We start from the raw sequence: 24,735 nt of genomic DNA, 5'->3' as shown, positions 1-24,735 counted from the left end.
ACAAATATTGCCTTTAGCTGATCATTCAGTTTTGTCATTAGTGATTTGCTCCTGATATACCTTATGTATGAATAGATTTAAGTATTATCATAATAACTAATACATTTAATCAAAATGTCGCATTTCATTTGCGGCTGAAGAACATAAAATATACAAAATTTTATGAAGAACATAAAATATACAAAATATTCCGATCTTTGCCGATGTTGCACGAGCCCCTGCCATGTGCGGCGTCGGGCAAATCTCGGTATACATTGTTTCTAGTGGAACATAATTCTGCCTCCAGAGGGCGTTTGGTGGCCCAGAAATCTTCATTTATAAGCATTTGAATGTCTTTCATTATTTACTATAATTTGAGATATTTATATAGTGCATCACCTAACGATTTATACAAACAAATTCCAATAATTGAGATCTCTGATAAGAGTTTTCAGAAAATAGTTATTATTTGGAAACCATAAATGGCTGTGATTGGTATGTCCTTACTTTCGGTGAGAAAAGTAGCAACTGTCACGTGACAATGTTATCCATTTTAGCATCGATTAGTATTACTATAATATTACTATTTAGATAATATTACTATTTAATAGTGATTTTTTTATACATAATATAATTATATAACACACAGTGAGTCATTAAAATAGAAAATTGAAAACAATAATTATATATTTCACCCTACTTTCACACGTCAGAGCCGCTCTTCCGATTTATTTCCGTTGCTGCGGTCGGGTGTCAGAGAAAAGTTCGCGAATTTTCCCGAGCGCCTCGCGTGAATTTCCGGGCAGAGGTACAGACAGACGCACGCCAGACACATCAAGACGAACGTTTAGTGCAATAAAATAAACAATTTTCAGCTATTATATCTCGTAAATACCTCATTTGTGTCGTGAAGCGTCCGCAATGTCAGCGCTGTGTTATAATAAAGGCTGCGGGCAGCGATTCGATCCTGAAAACAACCCGGACGGTGAGTGTTTGTTACGCCAAGTTTATTCACAAAACATTATTATGTGGATTGTTTGTTTACTCGTTTTGTATTTACTTATGTACTGTTACGATTCTATGACCAAATTAAAGGTTTAATAATGTCCTGCATGTGGTTTAAGCCACACATTGTAGTCAGAAATATTGTGTTGCTATTGGTTAGTTAAAGGGATTGTTCACATATGAATGAACATTTACACACTATTTACTCTCCTTCAAGTGTTTCCAAACCTTTATGAGTTTATCTTCTGTTGAATACAAATATATTTTTAAGAAAGCTGAAAACCTGTAACCATTGACATCTGTAAGAAAAGCATAAAAACAACAGAAGTCAATGGTTACAGGTCTCTAACATTCTTCTAAATATCTTCTGTTGTGCTGAACAGAAGAAAGAAATGCATTAAAATGCATTTTTACTATATAAAAAAACCATAAAACATAAAAAGGTACATTATTATTTTCTATTATTCCATATTGTATATTTTATATGTGTTGTTTTACGTGTATGTGGGAAAAAAGAAGTAATATTACACCATTATTTACTAAAACGTGTATAGCAAATAAAGTTGTAACTATTAAGCAATCTGTTATGTATTAAGCATTAATTTAAAAAGGTTTTGCGAGAATTGAACAGTGCAAACATTGTATTTGTAAGCCACATTTACTTCGATGTCAAAGCATGCATGCATGGGTATATGTTGCTTGAATATCTAAATTATTACGCAAGTTTGTTTATTTTTTTGTATTTAATTTTGCATCTTTTTCATAAACAAATGGAAAAAAAATAAATGTAATCATAAAAATAAAGAATAATATAATTCAGATATATATCAAAAGTATTACGCAAGTTTTTTTTTGCATTTAATTGTGCACCTTTTTTATAAACAAATGGAAAAATAATAAATGTAATTGTAAAAAAAAATAGTAAAAATAATAATATAATTCACATGTCATTTATCATAGTATCCAGTGGCTTCTTTTATGTTTTATTAATATTTTAAAGATGTTTTTGTTTATGTGTTATGGTTTATTCAGTGTAAATAATCTTTTGCAGATTCCTGCACGCATCATCCTGGAGTCCCCGTGTTTCATGATGCTCTGAAGGTGTGTGTATGTGTGTTTAATACACAATATAATAAAAATATTTATTTTCCGATGCTGGGCAAAGATTAACCGCATCAAAAATAAAAGTTTGTTTTTTACATAATATGTGTGTGTGTGTGTGTGTGTGTGTGTGTGTGTGTGTGTGTGTGTGTGTGTGTGTGTGTGTGTGTGTGTGTGTGTTTTATTTTTAGGTAAATAATATATATGTATATGAAATGCATTCACATACATCAAAACAAACATTTTTGTTACATAGATATTTAGAAATAATTTTTATCATGTATATTTATTTTTTAAATATAAATAAACACTTTCTCAAATAAATGCATGCATGTGTGTATTTTTATGTTAATAATAAGTACACACAGTAAACACGCACTCTTATATAATGTCAGAAACTCTTATTTTGCATGTGATTAATTTTTGCCTGGAACTATTTTGTACATTATAGTATACATGTTTTACTATAGCTGTAACAATAAAAGATAATTAGAAAGCAAATGGCCTGTGCTTTTATTTAGTATCTTTCACTGTTTGTGTTCTGAAAAAAATATTTGAAATGCTCTATTATTATGATATTGCAATAATTCCTAAAAGTGTCTTCATCTGTCTTCAGGGTTGGTCGTGCTGTAAGAGACGAACAACAGACTTCTCTGATTTTCTTAGTATTGCGGTAAGAAGGGCAGATCCTCTGAAGAAGACGTTTTCACTCTTGTTTCTAGGTTTAGTAAAACAGCTTGTGCTGAAATAAATGTTTGTGTGATGATCACTAAATACTGCATGCTTTTTCTGAGGAAAATGAATAAACGACAGTGCCAATTTAATTATATAACACAGTTAAAACACCCAAAAATGACCAATGTGCTTTTCAAGAACTAAAAACCACAAACAACAAAAATTAGACAAAATAAATCTAATTAAAATTGTCGGTCACGCTTTATTTTGATGGTCCGTTTGTTGAAGTTACATTGCATCTACATGCCAACTAATTCTCATTAGATTATAATTTGACTGTTAGGTTGGGGTTGGGGTTAGTGTAAGTTGACATGTACTTTCAAACTTTCTTATAATCAGTTTAATGTCTGTTGAAGGAGCATATCAGCAGATATTAAGCAGACAGTCTACTAACACTCAAATGGACAATCAAAATAAAGTGTTAGCAAAATGTTGAATACAGGGTTCGTACGGGTGCTGGAAACCCTGGAAAATGCTAGATTTTTAATTATGTGTTTTCAAGGTTAGAAAAGTGCTTGGATTTTGGACTAAGTGCTTGAACCTTCTTGAATTTGAAATTGCAAGGCTAGAAATGTGTTTACCGAATGTGCAGATTTAGGAGACAATCACGCAGAATGCATATTTGCACCTTAAAACACAAAACGCAGTGCTCCGGAATGGTTTAAAACAGTTGACATGTTAACTTGCTGCAGTAAACAAAGCTTGCAACGCCTGTAAATAAACCAAAAATAAAAGTGATAAAAAGGAATGTAAATGAAAGCATACGATACAAACTATGGTTTCCATATTTGGTGACTGGTTTTCAAAACAGTTGGCATAGGAACAGTTCATTAATTTGCAGCAAAAATATTCTCAGACTCATGAGGATTTCATTTGTTAAGAATTTTGAATAGCAATGCACATGAAATATAATGAAAAAATCTGATTGTAAACTATTTTTTTTTTAGATTTCGGCTTTAGCTAAGAGACCAAACTTAGAAAGATACTTCATCCAATAACTGAACTTTTATTTGTTTATTAACTTTTTAGCATTTTTAGGTGAACTATCTCAAAAAATATATGCTCCAAAGTATTCAACAATTTAGGTTGAAATGTTATATTGTGTTTTTATATCACAATGGATTTAGATGTGGAAAAAGTACATACGGCATATATGAATGCAATTTACCGTGCTAAAAAAGCAGAAAAATGCACCTTGAAAGTGCTTGAAAAGTGCTGGAATTTGAAGCTGGAAAATTTGTAAGAACCCTGTAAATAGAAACAATAAAAGAAAATAAAAGCTTTTGCGTGTTTAAAAGGCAGTAAAATGTGAAATAAAATGCATTTGTGTGGTGAATGTTTTTAACTTGGATTTAAAAAGTGGCCAAGATGGTGCTAATCTAATGAAAAGAGGCATAAAGTACTAAATTTGCATTCATACTTTAATACATTTTTTAACCTAATTTAAACTGGTATGTCTTAATAGCATTAATTGAAATATGCCAAACCAAGCATGCATTTATTTTATTCAAAATTCTACGTAAGTAAAGCAATAAAATCCCCATGCATGCAAATATTTTCATGAATGTCTCTCCATCATGGTGCTTGCAGTTTATGCATCTTCAACAGATTACACCCTTTTATCAGAGCTGAAAATTCCTCTTACTGTAAAACTAATATAATGTAATAAAATATAATATAAAGTTGGATTGTGCTACTTTTAATGGCTGTAGAAGTTTTTTTTTATGAAATTAACTTGCTTAAAGATATCCAGCAAAGTTTTATCAGGAAAATTGTAGCATTTTTATAATATATTAATATGAAAAATTAAATTTAATTTCTTGTGTTTCTTTCTTGTATTTTTTTATTGAATCTAATTTAAATGAACAGTTTTTGAAAATGTTCATGAAAATAGCTGATGTTGCTGACATGTATTAAATACACTTCAAAACATAGTAGTTGGTGGTTCATTCTGCTGTTGCGACCCCTGATAAATCAGGGACTAAGCTGAAGGAAAATGAATAAGTGAACGAACATATTTTTTTTTTCTATGGAAAGTCACTATCATTCATTCTTTTTCCTTCAGCTTTGTCCCTTTATTAATCAGGGGATGCCACAGCGGAATGAACCGCCTACTTATCCAGCAAATATTTTACTCAGCGAATGCCTTTTCAGCTGCAAACCACATCCATACACTCATTCACACACACACACACACACACACACACACACACACACACACACACACACACACACACACACACTACAGCCAATTTAGTTTCACCTATAGCGCATTTATTTGGACTGTGGGGGAAACAGAAATGCCAACTGGCCCAGTCTGGTCTCGAACCAGTGAGGCAACAGTGCTAACCACTGAGCCACCATGTCACCCCTGAAATTCACTATATACAATATAACTGGAGGTTAGTATACTGCCAACCCTATACGCAACTCCATAATCTTTGTGATTTTGACAGTAATGTATTAATGTGCACCTATTGTGAAGCTGCTTTGGTTTGATAATTATTATGAAACATGCTGTACAAGAGAACTTAAACTGAATTGAACATGGCATTTAAATAAATACAGTATATATGATTTGATGATTTTGTCAGGGCTGCACTAAAGGTCCTCATAACAAAGAGAAGCCGCTTGAACCAGTGAAACCAGACGTGAAGGTTTCAGGAGAGAAGAAAGAGCTGGAGGATCTCAAACCCAAGTTTAATGAGTACATCATTCAAGCACCAAAACCAGTGGAGTTCATCCAGAGACCCAGGTATACCATCTTCATTCTTAAAGAGACAGTTCACTGAAACGCCAAGACTCTGACTTAGCTTTTACTCACCCTTTGCTTGCTCCAAATCTGTTCAAGTTTCTTTATTCTGTTAAACACACAGTGCTAAAGTAATGGTAGCCATTTAGGCCGTACTCACACTAGGTACACTTGCCTCGAACCGGGCCAAAGCACGCTTGTCCCCCCTCCCGTCTCCCCCTACAGCCCACACTCACACCACAAACGGGCTTCGGCACGCTTACGTCATCGCTGCTGCGCTGTTCAGTGAGAAGTGCTCTCTCACTCAGCAGCACAGTGGAGATTTCTCTAGTTATATCGTTTAAGTCGTTTGATATGCAGTGACATGCAGTCAAATATTCCGCCAAACACTCCTTAGGGATGCGGGGACACGCAGTCAGATATTTTGCCGAATAGATCCGCCACTTTTGGCGCTCAAAAACAATCATAAGCAAAGCTCGTGCTGCAGGAATGAGGAGGTCTGCTGAAGGCGCGCAGCTGTCGTGCAGTGAGGGTTTGCGTCTTTAATAATCTACGGTAGTTTGCGTTCACTGAACAGTAAGAATGATTAATAAATCCATATGAAACAGTCCCTTAAAAGTGATGTCTCGCTTTCAGTTTCGGGCTTTGGCGCGTTTTGCACTCACACACAAGCGTACCGCGCCAAAGCCCAAGTGAACCGCGCTCAGGCACACCTCTTCCAACCGGGCCAGGGCCGGCCTAGTGAACCGTGCTTGAGCCCGATTCAGCGCACTCACACTTCTCAAACAATCCGGGAAACGGACCTGGGCACGGTACGGATGGCATAGTGTGAGTAGGCCCTTACTTTCCATAGTAGAAAAACAAACAAACAAACAAACTCTATGGTAGTCAGTGGATACTGGTTTTGAACATTTATCAAAATATCTTCCCTCATTCAGACGCTACAGATCTTTATGCTCTGAAACATCTAGGCATAAAAATAATTTTTTTCCCTCAGGCCATATTCATCTTAAAAAAGTTCCAGCTTAAAATAGCACTTCAGTTGCTATCTTTGCCCATAAATAATAGTTTATTTACGTGTCTGTTTTTTGTAAACTAAGACTGTGTGTTCATCAAAGCGTTTTTGCACTGTAGAAGTGTGATCACTGATCTGTTTTTGCAGCGCATCGTTTTTATTCAGTCTGTTTCTATGATACAGAGCCTCCCCACTGTACCATTTACAGGTTGAAAGGCTTTAGCAGATTTGTTGTTAACAGTTGTGTGGTATAGTCCTGGCCCTCCTCCACTGAGATTGGATGGACAGCTCAAAAGTGACTCTGGGCGGTGCACTTTTCAGCGATGACCAGGGCCAGACGGAATCTGCGGACGTTTTTTTGCTATTTCTGCGGAGAATTTTGGTAAAAATCTGCGGATTTCTGCTGAATTATTTTGGGAGTATCCAGCGGAGTATCATAACTAAAACCTTAATATATTAAATAAAAAGTAAATAATAAATTACTTAATAAAAACTGAATAAATTCAGATTTACACATTTACTCAAGTATATAAATAGAATTAATAATGGGCTAGAAATCTGCAGAATTTTACGGAAAATCTGTGGAAAATCTGCGGAATTCTGCGCACGCAGATTCCGTGTGGGCCTAGCGATGACTATAAAAATGTCCAATCACAAAACGCGGCAATGGCATTGACAACAACAGAAAACAAACGCTCCGCTCGTGGAAAAAACAATGCTTCTTTGGTCATTCTCCCTAAAACAGCTTATTTGTATATACTTTTGAATAAATATGTTTATTTAATTTCTTATCTGCTCAATTAAAAAAAGTCAAACATGGTAATCAATGCTCACAATCCATCTTGATGTGTATGTACTATTTTTATTGTTTTCTTTATTTTCCCCTTATTTAAATGTCTTTCGGAAACCTTTTGTGGATATATGTGTGTGTGTTAAGCATAGACCAGGGGTGTCAAACTCAATTCCTGGAGGGCCGAAGCCCTGCACAGTTTAGTTTCAACCCTGCTCCAACACACTTACCTGCAGATTTCAAACAAGCCTGAAGGACTCAATTAGTTTGATCAGGTGTGTTTAATTAGGGTTGGAACTAAACTGTGCAGAGCTGCGGCCCTTTTGGAACTGAGTTTGACACCTGTGGCTTAAACTGTAAAATATATGGATGTAGAATCCGTGTCATTACCCATAGGTAACTGACAAATATTCAGTCTTATGTAAACAGTCTTATGACGTTTTTCAACAGGAGGAAACGCGAACTACTTCCAAACACTTCAAATATAGTCTGTCTTAGTAAATGCAGGACTATTTATCAAATCTAGGCATAACATTGTATGACAATGCTTCAGGTGACTGTTCTAGAGCCTACAGCTAATCAATCTGTCAGATTCTGAGGTGCATTACAGCTCTAAAGAAAATTATTAATAAAAAATGATCATAAATAAAACGTAAATAAAACAAATACATTTATAGAGATGGTCTATAAGTATATAACTTCACTCACTTGTGAATGGTTTGTGAGCACAATAAAGTGCACACAGCATGCCATATCATCTGATAATTGTTGGAAATAATCCCAAAAGGCAACTGACTGTGTAAAGAAACATAAAACAAAACAATACGCTGTATATGCAGAGCTCAGCGGCTAATCAGCCGGAATCAGCTGAAGTGACGAGACAGCAAGACCTAGCTGTCACTCAAGTGGCCACGCCCTTAATTATGCAGGTTTAATATAACTGAATAAAAACAAAACGGATGAGTTATAAAAAATTCTTCCCCTCACAGTTGTTATGAAGGTTAATCATGGCTATATGCACCAGAGCTATCTTTTGTAGCTAGCTGTAAGCATGTTTGATCAGCTGTAAAAATGGACAATTTCCCATTGCAATCAGAAATCACCTGGATTTCCTGGAGGCAGCTCCCCCCAAGGCGGATCAATGAATTGCAGTTTTAGTTACTTCCGTATTGGCTTCCCGAGGCAACGCGGGAGGTTGCCGCTTGGTGTTAAGTTATGTTTTATGAGATGTGCTTGCATAAGGAGAACTGGGGCTGTGTTAGTGTGGGCTTTGAGAACCCTGTCTGTATTACGGTATATACATGAGCTGGAAAGAATTTAGTGTGTTGAAATGAGAACTGTATGCATGTACCCTGAGCTCCTGTAAACCAAAAATAAAAAATCCTTGTTTGTTTGCACACACTTGGCAAATAAATCTCATACTGATTCTGAAAACATCTTTCGTGTTTAAGAATCTCAAACAAGTTTGGAACAAGCAGGAAGATTAAATTAGTGTGTTGTTGTTTCAGTGCTGATGAGCCACTGGTGAACCTGCAGAGGAAAGTTGCTCCATCTCTGAATCAGGCTCTCGAGAAGCTCAGACTCGCAGAAGAAGCCAATCACATTGAAGAAAAAGGTAAACGTACATTACAATACCACCCAAATAAAGCTTGATTTATGAAGCATGCTCCCATTGATCTGTATTTCAAATAATAATATTATTAATTAAAAATAAAAAAATAGAAACATGCATTTGACCACCCCTATAGTGGTTCATACCATTGTAAATGAACACGCACAGCAGGCTATGCAGGAAAATATAATAAGTAGCCTGAAACTGGAAAATAAAGCCTACCAATAGGCAATGTACAGTTGAAGTCAGAATTATTAGCGCCCCTGTTTATTTTTTTCCCCAATTTCTGTTTAATGAAGGGGAGATTGTTTGAGCACATTTCTAAGCATAATAGTTTTAAAAACTATTAAAATATTTCCAAAAACTGATTTATTTGACCTTTTTCATGATGACAGTAAATAATATTTTACTTGATATTTTTCAAAGCACTTCTATACAGCTTAAAGTGACATTTAAAGGCTTCACTAGGTTAATTAGGTTAACTAGGCAGGTTGGGGTAATTAGGCAAGTTATTGTATTGATTGCTTGTTCTGTGGATTATTAAAAAATATATAGCTTAAAGGGGCTAATAATTTTGTCCCAAAAATGTTTTTAAAAAAATTAAAAACTACTTTTTTCTAGCCGAAATAAAACAAATAAGACTTTCTCCAGAAGAAAAAATATTATCAGACATACTATAAACATTTCTTGCTCTGTTAAAATCATTTGGGAAATATTTAATAAAGAAAAAAAAATCGAAAGAGGGCTAATAATTCTGACTTCAACTGTATATATTCAATAAATACTTTTCTTGTAAAATAGGTGTAGTAAAAGTAAAAGGTAAGTAAAGTAAAGTAAAATTAGACTATTTTGAGTGCAAAATACATTTTAGCTTCATAAGTTTTTCTTTTTATGTTGTTCTGTTATGTAAATGGGTAAAAATTGAATTATTAGTTGCCTTTTACCTCGGTCTTGTTTTTTATTCTCTCAAAGTGTTGTTTACTGATATGTATAGCAGATTTGCTTCCCCATACTGTAAAGGTTTAAAAACGGGTTGAATGCTTTTTTGAATGACTGAAATATGTCCATATCACCCATCCCAAACTTCTATATACTTCAATATTATTTAGAGAAGAATCCACTTTCACTTACACTTTTATTTTAAGATTTAATAAATTTGAGAATGGTGACACGGTGGCTTAGTGGTTAGAACTGTCACCTCACAGCAAGAAGGTCACTGGTTCCAGTGCCGTCTGGGTCAGTTGGCATTTCTGTGTGGAGTTTGCATGTTCTCCCCGTGTTGGCGTGGGTTTCCTCCGGGTGGCCCGGTTTCCCCCACAGTCCAAACACATGCGCTATAGGTGAATTAAATTAACTAAATTGGCCGTAGTGAATAAGTGTGTATGGATGTTTACCAGTACTGGGTTGCGTCTGGAAGGGCATCCGCTGTGTAAAATATATGCTGGATAAGTTGTCAGTTCATTCCGCTGTGGCTACCACTGATAAATATAGGACTAAGCCAAAGGAGAATGAATGAATGAATGAAATACTAGAAATGATTAAACATCAAAATGTCTTTTCTTCCTCCGAACCATAATGAAATTAAGCTGAAATGTATCCTCGTTTTACTTATGAATCTATCGTCTGAATTGTGTTTCTGTTTGATTTGCAGAAGAGGAAGGAAGTGAAGTCAAAGTCGGGACCGCGTGTAAAAATGGAGGTTGCATGAAGGTCTGAAAGCGTTTGTTTTGCATTTATTGTGCACGGAAATGTCATTTTATCAACACTATAGATACTGCAACTTTAATCATTTTTATTTTGGTGTAATTGGTACATCTAATCAATTTTATTGTTTTATTTTAGCTAGTATTTGTGCAGTGTTAATGTTATATGCAGCTATGGAAAAAAGCATTCAAATTAGGATTTATAATTATGTTGGAGTGAAACAAACTCATATTTGTACATGTATATTTTCATCTTTGCTGAAGTGTGGCAGTAAAATGTTTCTTGAAACAGAATAGACATTAAAAATATAATAATAATAGACAAATAAAAATATTAAACATAAAATGGAACTCTTATTTAAGCTGTATTTTAAGTTTTGACTTAAGTCCATTTTAAAATGCAAAAAACAACAACGACAACATAGATATTTAAATAGTCAAATAAGACAAAACAAGAACACAGAGTAACTAAAACATATAAAATGTGATGTTATAAAATACTTTTGTAGTAAATATTACAATAATAACACTTGATTCAGGTTCGACATAATGTAAACCATGCAACATTTGATTTATTTATGCTTTAGCATAGTAGTTTTGTTGTTTGAGTAATTTTAACAAACACTGCCTTATATTGTAAACTGTTATGCATTTTTCCTGAAATATGCATGCTAATATGATGCTGTTATGATTATTAGACATACAACGGACCAAAGACCGATGAAGAGATGTGTTTATATCATTCTGGAGTTCCCATTTTTCATGAGGGGTGAGCAGAACGTAGAAATCACACTGAACAAACATTACATTTTATCATCTTATTTTATGAGTGTGCATAATGTGCATTATGCATGTGTGTGTGTGTGTGTGTGTGTGTGTGTGTGTGTATATATATATATATATATATATATATATGCATGCATACATACATACATACATACGTACATGCATACATTCATACATATAATGTTCTATTACATTATATTCTGATATGGTTTTAATTATTTTGTTTTTTAATCTTCAGCATTTAGATTGTCTTTATCTTTGCCATTTTGATCCTTTAATATGTGAATTTACCAATAATGGATCAGTAAACTATAATCTAAGTGTTCTATCTGTGTTTCAGGATGAAGTACTGGAGCTGCTGTAAGAGGAAGACGTCTGATTTTAACACTTTTCTGTCTCAGGAGGGCTGTAATAAAGGCTCACACCAGTGGAGGAAAGACACGGTGAGCTGCAGATTCACTATATACTCTACACTACGTCACTCGAAAAATGATATTTGCCTTTTCAATCTTCTTATTTAAAATGAGCTCAGTCAACACAATTTTTGAGTTTTTGGGAACAACCTAATTGTTTAACGGCCCATTTCCACTGAGTGGTACGGTACAGGTCACATTTATCTTGCTTGTGTTTCCACTGCTAAAAGGGTAACAATGGTACTTTTTGGTGGGCATGGTGTACGACAGAAAGGTCCAGACGACGTCAGTTTCGCTCGAGGAAATGTCTACAGTAAAGCTATATGGGTCATTCACATATCATATGAGAAGCACTTCTCACAAAACAGACGCTTTACACATAAATACTTGTTTAAAAATGTTTATTACTAACTTTTCTATAAACATGATTTGATTATAACTGCAGATCAATGATAATGAGATAGCCTACTGTAAGGTCGGCAATTATATTAAATAAATGAATAAATGCAACGCATACAGACCCTTTCAGTCTCCGATGTGTTAATAATTACAGAAAAACTACACACAGCATACATTAAGGGTGCTTTCACACCTGTGAATTGATTAAGTTGTTCCGAAACAGAGATTACAAATGTTACATTGTTGCTCTTTGCTCTTGGAGCGGTTCGCTTTCACACTGCAAAGTTTCTAATCGGACCAAAAGAGCTAAAACAAGTCATGTGCGAGTAAACTCTCCTCACATTGGTCAGAGTGTCAGGGTTTATTTTGCAGCGTCCCGCTCAGCTGTCAGGAGAGGTGGTGGTTTGGTGGTGATTGACAGGGTGCGCGCGCGACGTGTCTGAGGAGAGATGCGGTGGGGAGGGGTGAGAAGGGTGCGCGACGATGCCTATATGAGGACCGGGAGGGAGACGCGAGATTACCGGGAGATTATCAGTCGTTTGCGGGCATCCGGAGACTCGCAAACTTCCCGCCCTACTCATAATTCTCTCTTTATATAGCCGTAAGCCTATTACATATCCATAAAACACTGTGATATAACTGCGCTCGGATCGGATCGCTTTCTCACTGCAATCGAACCACTCCAGGGTTCGTTTCAATCGAGCCGAGACCACCTCATTCAGGCGGTCTCGGAGCGATTACTTTGGCGCGGAACAGAGCGCGATTGCCCTGTTCACATATGCCAAACGAACCGCGCTAACTGGGCAAACGAGACAGGTTCCGAAACAAAAGTGTAGGTGTAAAAGCACCCTTAGTGCTTATTTGGGTTAAAAAACAACACACAATATAGCCCACAGTCAGTGGTTGCAGACGCATCATTTGCTGTTGTTTTTTCCGGCTTCTCCTTTGTTTTTTTGCGCTTCACTATCACGTTTGTTCCTTTTCTGACAGGATCGTATGTCAAATGGCTTTAATGATCACACGCACGTTATTAACATGAGCTCAAAAAGTTTATTATTTAAAATATAGACGAGATGATGAGCGCTCTGGAACCCTAACCCTAACAAGCTTGTCAAAATGATAACAGGGCACAGCAGATTTTGTTTATCTTGGCTTTGTGGCTGTTCATCAAGACAAGGACAAGGTTTGTTTGAGCTCGGGTCGACCATGGCTTGTTATTATATGTATATATTATTACGGTGTAATGTCTCGGCTGTGTATTAAAACATGGCGGTTCCATTGTTTCATTTTGGCTTGCTGCGGTAGCGAATGACCTATCTCTGTAAACCAATAGCGTTCAGTTGCGTGTCTAGCTCTGCCTTTTGGTACCCTTGGCAACCTCTGCGCAGAGGGTGCCGAAAAGGTGGTATGATTCGGTTTGTACCGTACCACTCAGTGGAAACAGGTCATCAGGGTCAATGCACTTATATTTGTGAAAACAATTAAGTTAACTTAATTGATTTGTGTTTGGACATCATGATGAAATGGGGTATATGCTCACAGACTTTTAATTTCAGCCAGCCAGGTTCAGTGCTTCCGGTGAACTGTCTTTCCATTCTAAAATTGCCACGTTCTCTCTTAACTGCCTGATAAATATATACAGTATTAAGTGGGTCTCAGACCGGATAAGAAACAATGCATTCAATTCCAATTTCCCCTGTCATGTCTTTAAAATATGACCTTTTGTTTTATCCCAGTATCTTCAATAGAGTTTCTGTGTTCGCCTACTGATTCTGACGAAGCTAGCGGTTACATGGTCTTTCATCCCGTTTTACGCTTGAACAACTAAATGAATGCTTACGTCTATTTAACTGAATGTATTGTTATTACATTACAACCTCGATGCAGTAAAAGGAACCTTTCGAAATCGAAAATAGTCAAATATACATTTCACTGGAAGTTTTATCGGTGGTTGAAAAACACTACCTCTACATATAGACCATTGTGAGTAACCCAGCATTTTTTATTTTTTTTACAGTGATTAGTATGATTTAAAGAGGCTATTATGTTTACCAAGGTTGCATACAATAATGTGTATCCAAAGTGGTGAAGCAGTGTGGTTTATTTCTAATAATTAGACTGTGATAATAATAATAATAATAATAATAATAATAATAATAATGATAATAATTGGATGTCTAATAAGACGGTGTGAGCACAAACAAGCCAAACAGGTGGCAAGTGGGGGGGACAATCGAACTTGGGTTAGGACCAGGCAATTGATCTAAGTGTGAAAGCACCCCTAAAATCAGAGTCCAAAAATTAGTATACCCAAATTATATATGTTGGGGGAAATATGAAATAAAATTGCAATAAAAAGACTTGACTTTTTTTTCTTTTTATTGCAATTTTATTTAATATTTTCCCTCAACATATTAATTTGGGTGTACTAATTTTTGGACTCTGATCTTAAGTTTTTTTTTATATTAGTTCCAGTTTTAGCTTTGGGACTGCCTAATCTAATGTAAAGTTGAAGTCAGAATTATTCGCCCCTCTTTGATTTTAATTTTATTTTTTTTATATTTCCCAAATGATGTTTAACATTTAACAGAGCAAGGAAATGTTCACAGTATGTCATATAATATTTTTTCTTCTGGAGAAAGTTTTATTTGTTTTATTTCAGCTAGAATAAAAGCATATTTTAATTTTTGAAACACCATTTTAAGGACAAAATTATTTTACTAACATTTACTGTCATCGTGGCAAAGATAAAAAAAAAGCCGTTATTATAAATGAGTTATTAAAACTATTATGATTAGAAATGTGTTGAGAGAATCTGCTCTCCGTTAAACAGAAATTGGGGAAAAAAGTAAACGTGGGCTAATAATTCAGGGGGGGGGGGGGGGGGGGGGGTAATAATTCTAGCTGTATATGCACAAATATATTAAAGAAAATCATCCTATAGAAACTGAATTTAAATTGTGCACTGTACGTGATGCCTCTTTCTATCCAGGGTAATAAAGTGGCTCCGTGTAGGTTTGATTGGCATCAGACAGGAAGTCAGGTGACCTTGTCCATCTATGCAAAAAACTCCAACCCGCAGCTCTGCTCTGTGGAGGCCAACAGCGTCTCGGTCAGTGTGTTTATCTGATTAAAGAGATTATTTCTTTCTAAATGTGCTAAAATAATATATGATGTTTAATTACTCTGTTTTTTTATGGCAGCTGAAAGTCCATCTGATCTTTGAGGGAGAAAAGGAGTTTGAGCTGAGCCTGAGTCTGTGGGGAGTGAGTATCATTAACCTCATTATTAGCTCTTTTTGGGGTCATTGAGAATCATATTTTAGTTTTATTTTAGTTAATGTGCATTTAAAGGCCTAAAAAATGTTTGTTGAGTGTCGCAAACTTCCAGCAAACCAAGTTTAAGTGATGGTTAGATACTAAATGTTTGAAAATAAATAAAAATGACAACAAAAATAAATAAAAATGGTTAAATCTGATCAAAACATTATAAACCGAAATTAAAGTGCAAGTACAAAATTTTATCTATGTAAAATGTGAAAAGTGCCTACCAAAAAATTGATTTGCCTATTTTAAATATTATTTATTTATTGATCAATTGAAGTGTATAGTGGAACATTTGCACTTTATTTCTTTTAAACCGTAATACATTAATTTGTTGTACTTATTTTGTGTATATATAATGGTAGTAATTAAAGGGAAATTTGTTCAATTACATTACATTTATATTATATTTCATTATATTATATTGTACTATATTATATTATATTATAATATATTATATTTAATTATATTATATTATATTTCATTATATTATATTATATTATATTTTATTATGTTATATTATATTATATATATTATATTTCATTATATTATATTATTTTATATTATATTATATTATGTTGTATTATATTATATTATGTTATATTATGTTATACTTCATAATATTATATTATATTTCATTACATTTTATTATATTATGTTATTTTATTATATTTTATTATATTATATTATATTTCATCATATTATTTTATATTATATTGTATTTCATTATATTATGTTATGTTATATTATATTATGTCATATTATATTATACTTCATAATATATTATATTTCATTATTATATTATATTTAATTATATTATATTTCATTATATTATATTTTATTATGTTAAATTATATTATATTTTATTGTATTATATTATATCCATTAGAGGGCGCTACAGCACAAATACGTTAAAAACACAGTAGTGCCACCTGTTTTACATTTTAACTATGATCAATGAATGGGTTTGCATAAAAGATTGTTTTAATCCACCGATTTCTATGTGCATTTTGGATTATCACATAAAAAATGCTTGATTGTTGATTGTGGTCATTTATTGATAATTATTTATTGTTATAGGTCATTGACGTCAGTAAGAGTGTGGTTAATATGATGGCTTCCAAAGTGGAAGTAGTAATGAAGAAGGCGGAGCCTATGTCCTGGGCCCGGCTGGACCTGCCCCCTCCAAAACCGACCAATGAGATGAAGGAGAATCAAGACGGACAGAACGTGACTGTTCAGTGACAGCAGCGGTCAGTGATGAGGACTTCAGTCAAACCCTGCTTTCTGAATAATCTGGGGAATCAAATGAGAGATTATTTATTTATTTAATTGGTGACCATGAATATGGAGGAGGATTAGGGCCAAGGATTATTAATAAAATAAATAAAATCATTTTGAGGTTAAAGTGATTATAATGTAAGACTAAGTAAAGTTTATTTATAAGCATGTTTAACTTCAGTTTGGCACTGACCAAAGTGCTGCACAAAACCAAAACACACTCTAAAATAACAATGAAAGTAATAATAAAGTAATAGTATGAACAACAACAATGCACATTAAAGATTAAAAGCATGAAAAGGCAATAGAATAAAAATGTTTAAGTCTGGACTTCAAAGTAGAGAGAGAAGAAGCTCTCGTAATGTCCAGTGGGAGCTGATTCCACAAACATGGAGCAGAGACTGCAAAGGCTTCATCTCATTTCAGCTCAAGTCGTGACAAAAGAATTTGTAGAAACAATTGATTGGTTTACCAAAGGTTTATTAGTCGCTTCTTTTACAACGTATAAACCTGAAACTTTATTGTTTGCTTCTTCTCTCTTTGATTTTCTTCATAAATTAAAAAAAAAAAAGATGCTGAATGAAATGTTTGGAGCTAAACTTGAGAATAAAGTTGTTGCATTTTAAAAACTCCATAAAAAATATAAAGAAATAAGTAGAAAAACATGCCAAAAATAAACTTAGTTTGGAGAATAAAGTTATGCTTGGAAAAAATAAATGATCAAATTGAGAAAAATTTGAATATAATGTGTTAAGAAAAATGCTTAAAATTAAGAGTTTTTATAATTTTTCTAGGTCACACTTTACAATAAGGTTCATTAGTTAATGTTAATTAATGCATTTACTAACATGAACAAACACTGAACAATACATTTACTGCTGTATTTGTTCCTGTTAGTTAACATTAGTTAATGAAAATACAGTAGTTCATTGTTAGTTCATGTTAACTCACGGTGCATTAACTAATGTTAGCAAGCATGGACTTGGATGTTAATAATACATTAGTAAATGTTCAATTATGATTAATAAATGCTGTACATGTGTTGTTCATGTTAGTAAATGCATAACTAATGAACCTTATTGTAAAGCGTTACATTTTTCTAGATTAATGTTTCAAGAAGGCTTTACTGACTAGGGCTGCATTTCTGTTAACCTTCTAAATGCTATATCGCCAAGCTGTAGTATTGTTATGTTTCTCAACATTTAAGTTAGGTGTAACTTCGGTAAGTCATATTTCCTTTCGTGAAACATTGTAAAGAGCTTATTCTTGCACGGTTTAGCAGCTGTTGATAAGATAAACAACACTATTGCTGCACAAATCATATACAAAGTTCTAGTCAACAAGATCATTTACTGTACTTAGGAATCAAGTCAAAATTAGCTGAAACACAAGCAGAAGATCTTCATTTCATGAGCTTTTTTCTTTTTATGGATAACTTTAGACCTGTAGTTTAATGAGGTTATTCTCAAAGTTATTTGTGACATCTTTTGATCTAAATGTAACAACTTTATTCTCAATTTACTCCATCAACATTTTTATTTTAGCTTTTATTTCTGAACATTTAACAACTTTAATCTTGCACTGTAATGGCTTTAATCTCAAGATGTTTTTTTTTATTATTTACGTTTGTACATGTAGGACGATTAGACTAGATTTAATTTGATTTGATGGACTACAAGGCTGTGAGAGACGTAAATGCATAAACATTTTATGTTTTTAGATTTATATTATACAAATATTTAAGAACTAGCTATTTAAAGCAAGTGGTACTCAGCTCTGCCCAAGTGGCTCTGCAATGAGCTCCAGCTCCTCCTCCTTTGCACTTCTTCTAAAAGTGATGTCACTGGGGGTTGGGGTGGCTGTACGCATTAAAACAGCTTATAGGAGGAGCAGTTGGACATTTTTGGGTCTAAACATTGACTCATGTTGACAATCTATATGATTTTCAAGTCTCAAATGGGTATGACAATTACAGGGTTAATATAAATAATCTAATATTAGAAGGAAATGTCTAAAATACGAGTATAAACAAATGAATATAGGTGCCAAAACTGTTCAAACTGCTTCACCTTTTGGTTTTTTTCCTGTGACATCACAAAGGCCAACTAGTAAATGACAGATTATGCAGTATGGTTTACTGTGTGGTCAGGAAATCTCAACGCACTAATAATGCAGTGTTTCACACAATTCACGTCATCCCAACACAAATCGATTTAGTTAACACATTTAAGTGGATCGAATATAAAACAATTAAGTTCTCTAAAAATAATCTCAAGAATTGTTTAGTTTCAGCTCATTTTAAATTAGTTTGAAGAAGCAGCAAAATAATAGCTTGATTGTATGACATTAGTGCAAAATCCCACTCTTTTGTGTCCTGTATATTTACTAAAGTCTCTCACAGCCTTGTCTTCATTTGCGTCAGATTAAATATAATCTCTAGTCTTACTAAAGTCTATTTTTCACTGAATTCTACAGCCATATTTAGTATTGAAATAACACTGATGTGGTCCTGTAATTCTAGCTTTCCTACTGTAAACACTGAAGTCAGGAACAGTTTCAGGTTCAGACTCTGCACTTGTCTGTATTACCTCTGTGCTATTGGTGTTTAGAGAAGGATATACACCTTTTGTTGCCTTTTATTATCATCATTCCACACTGTAGTTATTTTCATGCACACACTGTACTTCAACACTTGTGTTATATGAAGAGCATCGCTGAAAACTACAGTGATGTATGACTGTGTTTATCTGTTTCTGATGTGTGTGAAACTCTCATGTTACCCAAAACATTCAATCATTGTCGTCATCTACTCTTACAGTTGTGTTTCTGTCTGATCATTCATGTTTGTTTGGTAAATTATATTTTTGTAAAGCATCCAAGTGCTTCTTTATGACCAAAATGTACCTCACTTTTTATTTCAAGGCAGCTTTATTGTCATTTCAGCTTTACAAAGACTGGTCTGCAGGATTCATACTTGAATCATTCATTTTCCTTCAACTTATCCCTGATTATCAGGGGTTACCACAGTGGAATGAACTGCCAACTATTCTGGTGTATGTTTTACGCAGCAAATGGCCTTCCAGCTGCAACCCAGTACTGGATACAAACTAGCTACTCATTACTAAGCCCCCTAGTGTGGACTTTACATTACAGTTAAAGTCTAGAAAGAACTGACGAACAGCCGGTGCAACACTATCCAAGAGAAAAATTAACATATTCCCATAAAGGTGGAGTGTTTTTCCTTTTATCCCATGCGAACAGCCTCCTTTGGGATTATATGTAGACAAAATGCAGCAATTTTGCTTCCTGTGAAAGAATATTTGAGCTTGAACCACCTTCTAATACTATTAATACTGATAAAGCAGATCTCTGGGGGCATCGAAGTTGTCTGGGGCCATACGATAGTCTTAACTTGCCCAATTGCCCTATATGGAGCAATCAAGACCCTGTCATAAACTCATCTGGGCTACTACATGGAAACTAAAGACAAAATTAGCTGGGTCCCTAGATATCAGCCCAGGTGCAACTCATTTGGGCCTCAGCTGGTATTTGGTGTGTGTGGTCATTTGCAATATAGATTTGCATATATACTGTGTGTCTGTTGGAGACTTCGGTTTGCGGTTGGTGATCTGAGTACTGCAGCTGTCCAGAGTGCTTTCAGCCGTCCTGCACTGAAATGAGGTGAGGATTGAAGTGGAGATGGAGTTTCTTTTGGCTTCTGAGATGAACGTGTGCCAGTTTACACATCCCAGCAAACATTTGGTGTTTAAAGTCTGCATGAACTGGAATCTATGACCATTTTTAAAAAAAATTTGTGACGCAGTACCTAGAGAAACGAGATATTACATGAGAAAGAAAAGGGCTTGGCTTGTTTTTTTTAAACATATAGCAAGCTGATTGGATGTAGTAAATTAGGCATTTCATTAAGAAAGATCTCGTGGAAAAAGGTTTGTGGACAGTTATTACAACAGACTCCTCCTCACTATTTCTGTATGTGGTCAAAACTGACAGCTGGAGGCGTGTGGTAAAGTATATTAGCCACGCTCAATACCTCAGACTGACCTAATCTAAGAATTCAACTGAAAACAAACAGGGAGTGCATTCAATTTTACATTACAAGGGCAAACAATTTTATTTTTTCTTAATGACATGCACAGATGAATTGTTCACCATAAAACTAGCAATGTGAGCCAATAAAATCAATATGGTTAGTTTTGATCTCATGTGTACATTAATAAATATATATATATATATATATATGATAGATGTCCAAACACATGCATGTCAGCTAAAAACAAGCTTAATTTGGGCAGTCAGTATGCTTCCATCCAAAGATTTATACATTTATGTATGTATAAATGCACAAAACTGGAATATCACATACATATTAGTGAATAAAGCAGCATTTCCATTCAATAAGTCAACAAAATCGCCACTTCCTGACAAAGTGGCTCCCAACATCAAAAAGAAAAATGAATAATCATATAGATTATTTACTACTGTACCCTACTGTAAAAACCAGCTTTAACCAACCCAGGCTAGTTTCCTGGTTTTTGCTGGTCAACCAGGCTGATTTTAGAGGGGTTTTGGCCACTTCCAGGCTGGTTCCCAGCCATTTGCAGCCTGGTCTTAGCTGGTTAGGCTGGGAGATGACCAGCTAAAACCAGCTTGACCAACCTAGCTATAGGCTGGGAGCCCAGCTAAAACCATCCAGCTTAAACCAGGCTGGTCAAGCTGGTTTTAGCTGGTCATTTTCCAGCCTGACCAGCTAAGACCAGGCTGGAAATGGCTGAAAACCAGCCTGGAAGTGGCCAAAAGCCCTCTAAAACCAGGCTGGTCAACCAGCTTAAAACAGCTTAGGATGGTTTAGGCTGTTTTTTTCAGTAGTAATGCAATAATTATTGTGTTGGATTGTTAATGTTTATTGCATTGGAAATTAGTTGTAGTGTAAAATATGGTTGAAATCAGACAAACGAGCCACTTTTTGACAGCTTTTAACATGTAAGTTGTGACTAAAAAGTAAAAAAAAATCAAAAAGAAAAATGGAGTTTGCTGCTGTTTGAGAAGGGATAAAGCTGCCTGCCACTGGAAGTGAATGAGAATTATGTTAATTATTAAATTACCCATTAATTTTATTTTAACATCTACCCCAATCTTAACTCGACCCTCACAGAACTGTAAGAACAGGAGTATAGTGAAGGGATGTGTAGGACCTGATTCCATTGATCTCTATTGATTCATTATTGTATAATATATATATACTCATCAGCAATAGATTGTAAGTCCTCACACTACAAATACTGAAGAAAATCACATCTTAAACTGTTTTCTTGCAGCATTTCGTTGCTACCCTGTGAGTTACGGATTAAGTCGTTCGTTTGATCCGCCCCTGCTGCCTCTGTGCTCGGGTTCTCGAGCTCTCCTTCATTGCTGAAGACAGACGTTATTATATTAATATTATCAGCTGCTCATGTAACGGAGGCCAGCTAGTAAGTGCTGTGCAGGTAAACCTCAGTCCTCTGACCTCTAAAGGTGCTCTAGCGACCGACGCTAGAGGTCATGGTCATTATCCTCCTTGGTAAAGCATCCGACTTACATGCGGAAAGACGCCGGTTCTATACCAGCTCGCAGCGGGTTGGGTGGCGTAGGACTGAGAGGGTCACACTCAGACACACAAAGTGCGTTTATAAATATATATTCGCGTTAGACCATTTTATTTGATGTGTTTGTGAGATGTTTCACAAAGGATATTACTATAAAACCGTCGTTTTTTTCTGATGTGGTTTACCCGCGTTTGTCAACAAACATGGCCGACCGCAACTTGCCGTGAGGTAGTTTAGTATTTCCGACCTTATTATTTACTAAATTTCTCATTAATTTGTATTTTATTAACGCCTGCCCCAACCTTAAACCTACCCATCATTGTAGCCTAATGTAAAATATGAATTATTGTTGTACAAAGTCACTAATTATACTATATTAACGTGAGGTGTATCCCTTTTTGACTATACCATACGCGGTGGGGATTGAACGATAATGCTGCTGTAAACTTATACTAAATTACTTTCGCCTCAGTCAGAAGACGAAACAACAGAGTCATAACCGTCTTTTTTATACAGGTAAGAGACCACTCTTTGGGAGGTTTAATAGGAACAAGTTTTATACACTTTATTTTCCCAGCATATATGCAACCATTTCACTCAAATGTAAATAAGGTGTACTAACATGCAGCTTATAGACAATGCCCACAGTAGTTCAGTTTGGTCATGGTTCATACATGAAGTTGTGTTTAAACTTAAATCTGACCATATTTGTTTACAATTTTATGACATATAAACCTTTTCAAGTATAATGTGTGTAAAACGTGTCAGTGCAGTTAGTTACAGTCAGTATCATTGATCTTAAAACGATATAAAGCATGATTTACTTAAGCAGTTAATTTACTAATAATTAGTCCAGTGCACATCTTTTTGGATAAAAGATACATTCAAAGTGGCAATTCACCCAAAAAAGAGAAACTCAGTCATCATTTACTCGGTGTCAAGTTATTTATGAGCTATACAAGTCTGTTTCTGCTGTAAAGACTTTACAATAGTGTTTCATTAGTTAATGTATTTACTAACATGACACAATAATGAACTATACATTTACTCTCAATTTCTGTTGAAGGGGACCTATAATGCAAATATCACTTTTATAAGGGGTTTAAACACAGTTGTGTGGCAGCAGTGTGTAAATATAAGCAGCTTCTAATAGTAAACAAGTATTAATTTAATCATTTATATAATCACACTTGATAAAATCAGTCTGCAGAAACACTTTGATTGGCATTCTCCCTTTGTACAGAGGTGGAAAGCTTTGCCGACTAGTGACCATCTCTCCCTCATTAGCATAAAAACAGCCCCGAGTAAGAAGCAGCCGTCTGCTATTAGTTTTTAATCGCCCACTATGCTGACACATAGGCATTTGTAGCTCCACCCTCTTTTAAAAAGAGCTCAATCTCATTTGCATTTAAAGCGACAGTCACCAAAACAACACAAATAGGATCAAAGCCTAAAAGGGTCAGCTTAAAAGAGTTATAAATCATTAATTGTGTGGTATTTTGAGCTGAAACGTCAACTATACATTAACTAATGTATTCAATCACATATTTGGATTTTTATAATGCATCAGTAAATGTTAAACAGTGATTAATAAATGCTGTAAAAGTACCAATCATGTTAGTAAATATATCTCATTGCAAAGTGACCCTGATTTCTATTGCAAAAAAATAAAAAATAAAAGTACAATAGAAGTCAATGGGTAAATGATGACCGTTTATTATTTATTCTATAAGTCACCTCTTAAGAGCCAGACCAAATCTCAAGTCCCTTATAGTCACTATTGTATGTATAGAGTACTTTTAATTAGTTGTGTATAGATGTTTTAGTTTCGCTGACGACAGGTTTGAGCGTTTCAGCAGCTGCGTTGACGGTGAATGCGGCGATGCTGATCTGCCGTTTGACTTCATTCCAGGCGTTCTCCGGCTCCGCTGCGTTCTCGATGTCAAACAGAGCATCATAAATCCCTGGGAAAGACTCGCCGGCGTATTTATTATGACTGCTGGGTGCAAAAATTATATGCCTGGAAGGGAGTAGAGAGAAAATAGACCAACATGTTGTTTGTGGATGAGCAAAAACACATCATGTCATCCTAAAAACACACTGTTGGGCTGTTATTACTAACACAAACATTTGGCTTTTGACGGCGCATTATGGGTAAAAGCTGATTAGCAAAGATAGAATTAAACAAACCTCTAATCGCGAGGTTAAAACACCATCAATTAGACTTTTTTTGTGTGG

General features: G+C 34.8%; 3 protein-coding genes across 4 annotated transcripts in view; 2 read left to right on the top strand and 1 right to left on the bottom strand.

The window, feature by feature from the left end:
- gria4a (glutamate receptor, ionotropic, AMPA 4a) overlaps positions 1-24,735 on the top strand; it is an 877,747-nt gene that overhangs the window by 779,640 nt on the left and 73,372 nt on the right. The window lies entirely within an intron of this gene.
- chordc1a (cysteine and histidine-rich domain (CHORD) containing 1a) lies at positions 768-19,768 on the top strand. 2 transcript variants are annotated; one of them, XR_015508783.1, is made up of 12 exons: positions 768-964; positions 2,036-2,085; positions 2,702-2,758; positions 5,415-5,575; positions 8,886-8,992; positions 10,641-10,699; positions 11,391-11,461; positions 11,819-11,921; positions 15,283-15,402; positions 15,494-15,556; positions 16,694-17,714; positions 17,950-19,768. XR_015508783.1 is itself a non-coding variant. In NM_001025175.1 (11 exon segments), coding segments are annotated over 11 exon segments (1,020 nt in total). In that variant the 5' UTR covers positions 864-900; the 3' UTR covers positions 16,859-17,008.
- Positions 24,194-24,735, bottom strand: part of naalad2 (N-acetylated alpha-linked acidic dipeptidase 2) — a 37,260-nt gene continuing 36,718 nt past the window's right edge. Inside the window, 1 exon segment of the mRNA NM_200277.1 lies at positions 24,194-24,517. Within this exon segment, the coding sequence (NP_956571.1) occupies positions 24,301-24,517 (217 nt within the window). The 3' untranslated portion in view covers positions 24,194-24,300.

The sequence above is a fragment of the Danio rerio genome, chromosome 15 (assembly GCF_052040795.2).
Source record: "Danio rerio strain M-AB ecotype USA chromosome 15, GRCz13ab, whole genome shotgun sequence".
Lineage (NCBI taxonomy): Eukaryota > Metazoa > Chordata > Actinopteri > Cypriniformes > Danionidae > Danio > Danio rerio.
The sequence above is the reverse complement of the archived record's forward strand: the minus strand, read 5'-3'. Positions and strand labels throughout refer to the sequence as shown.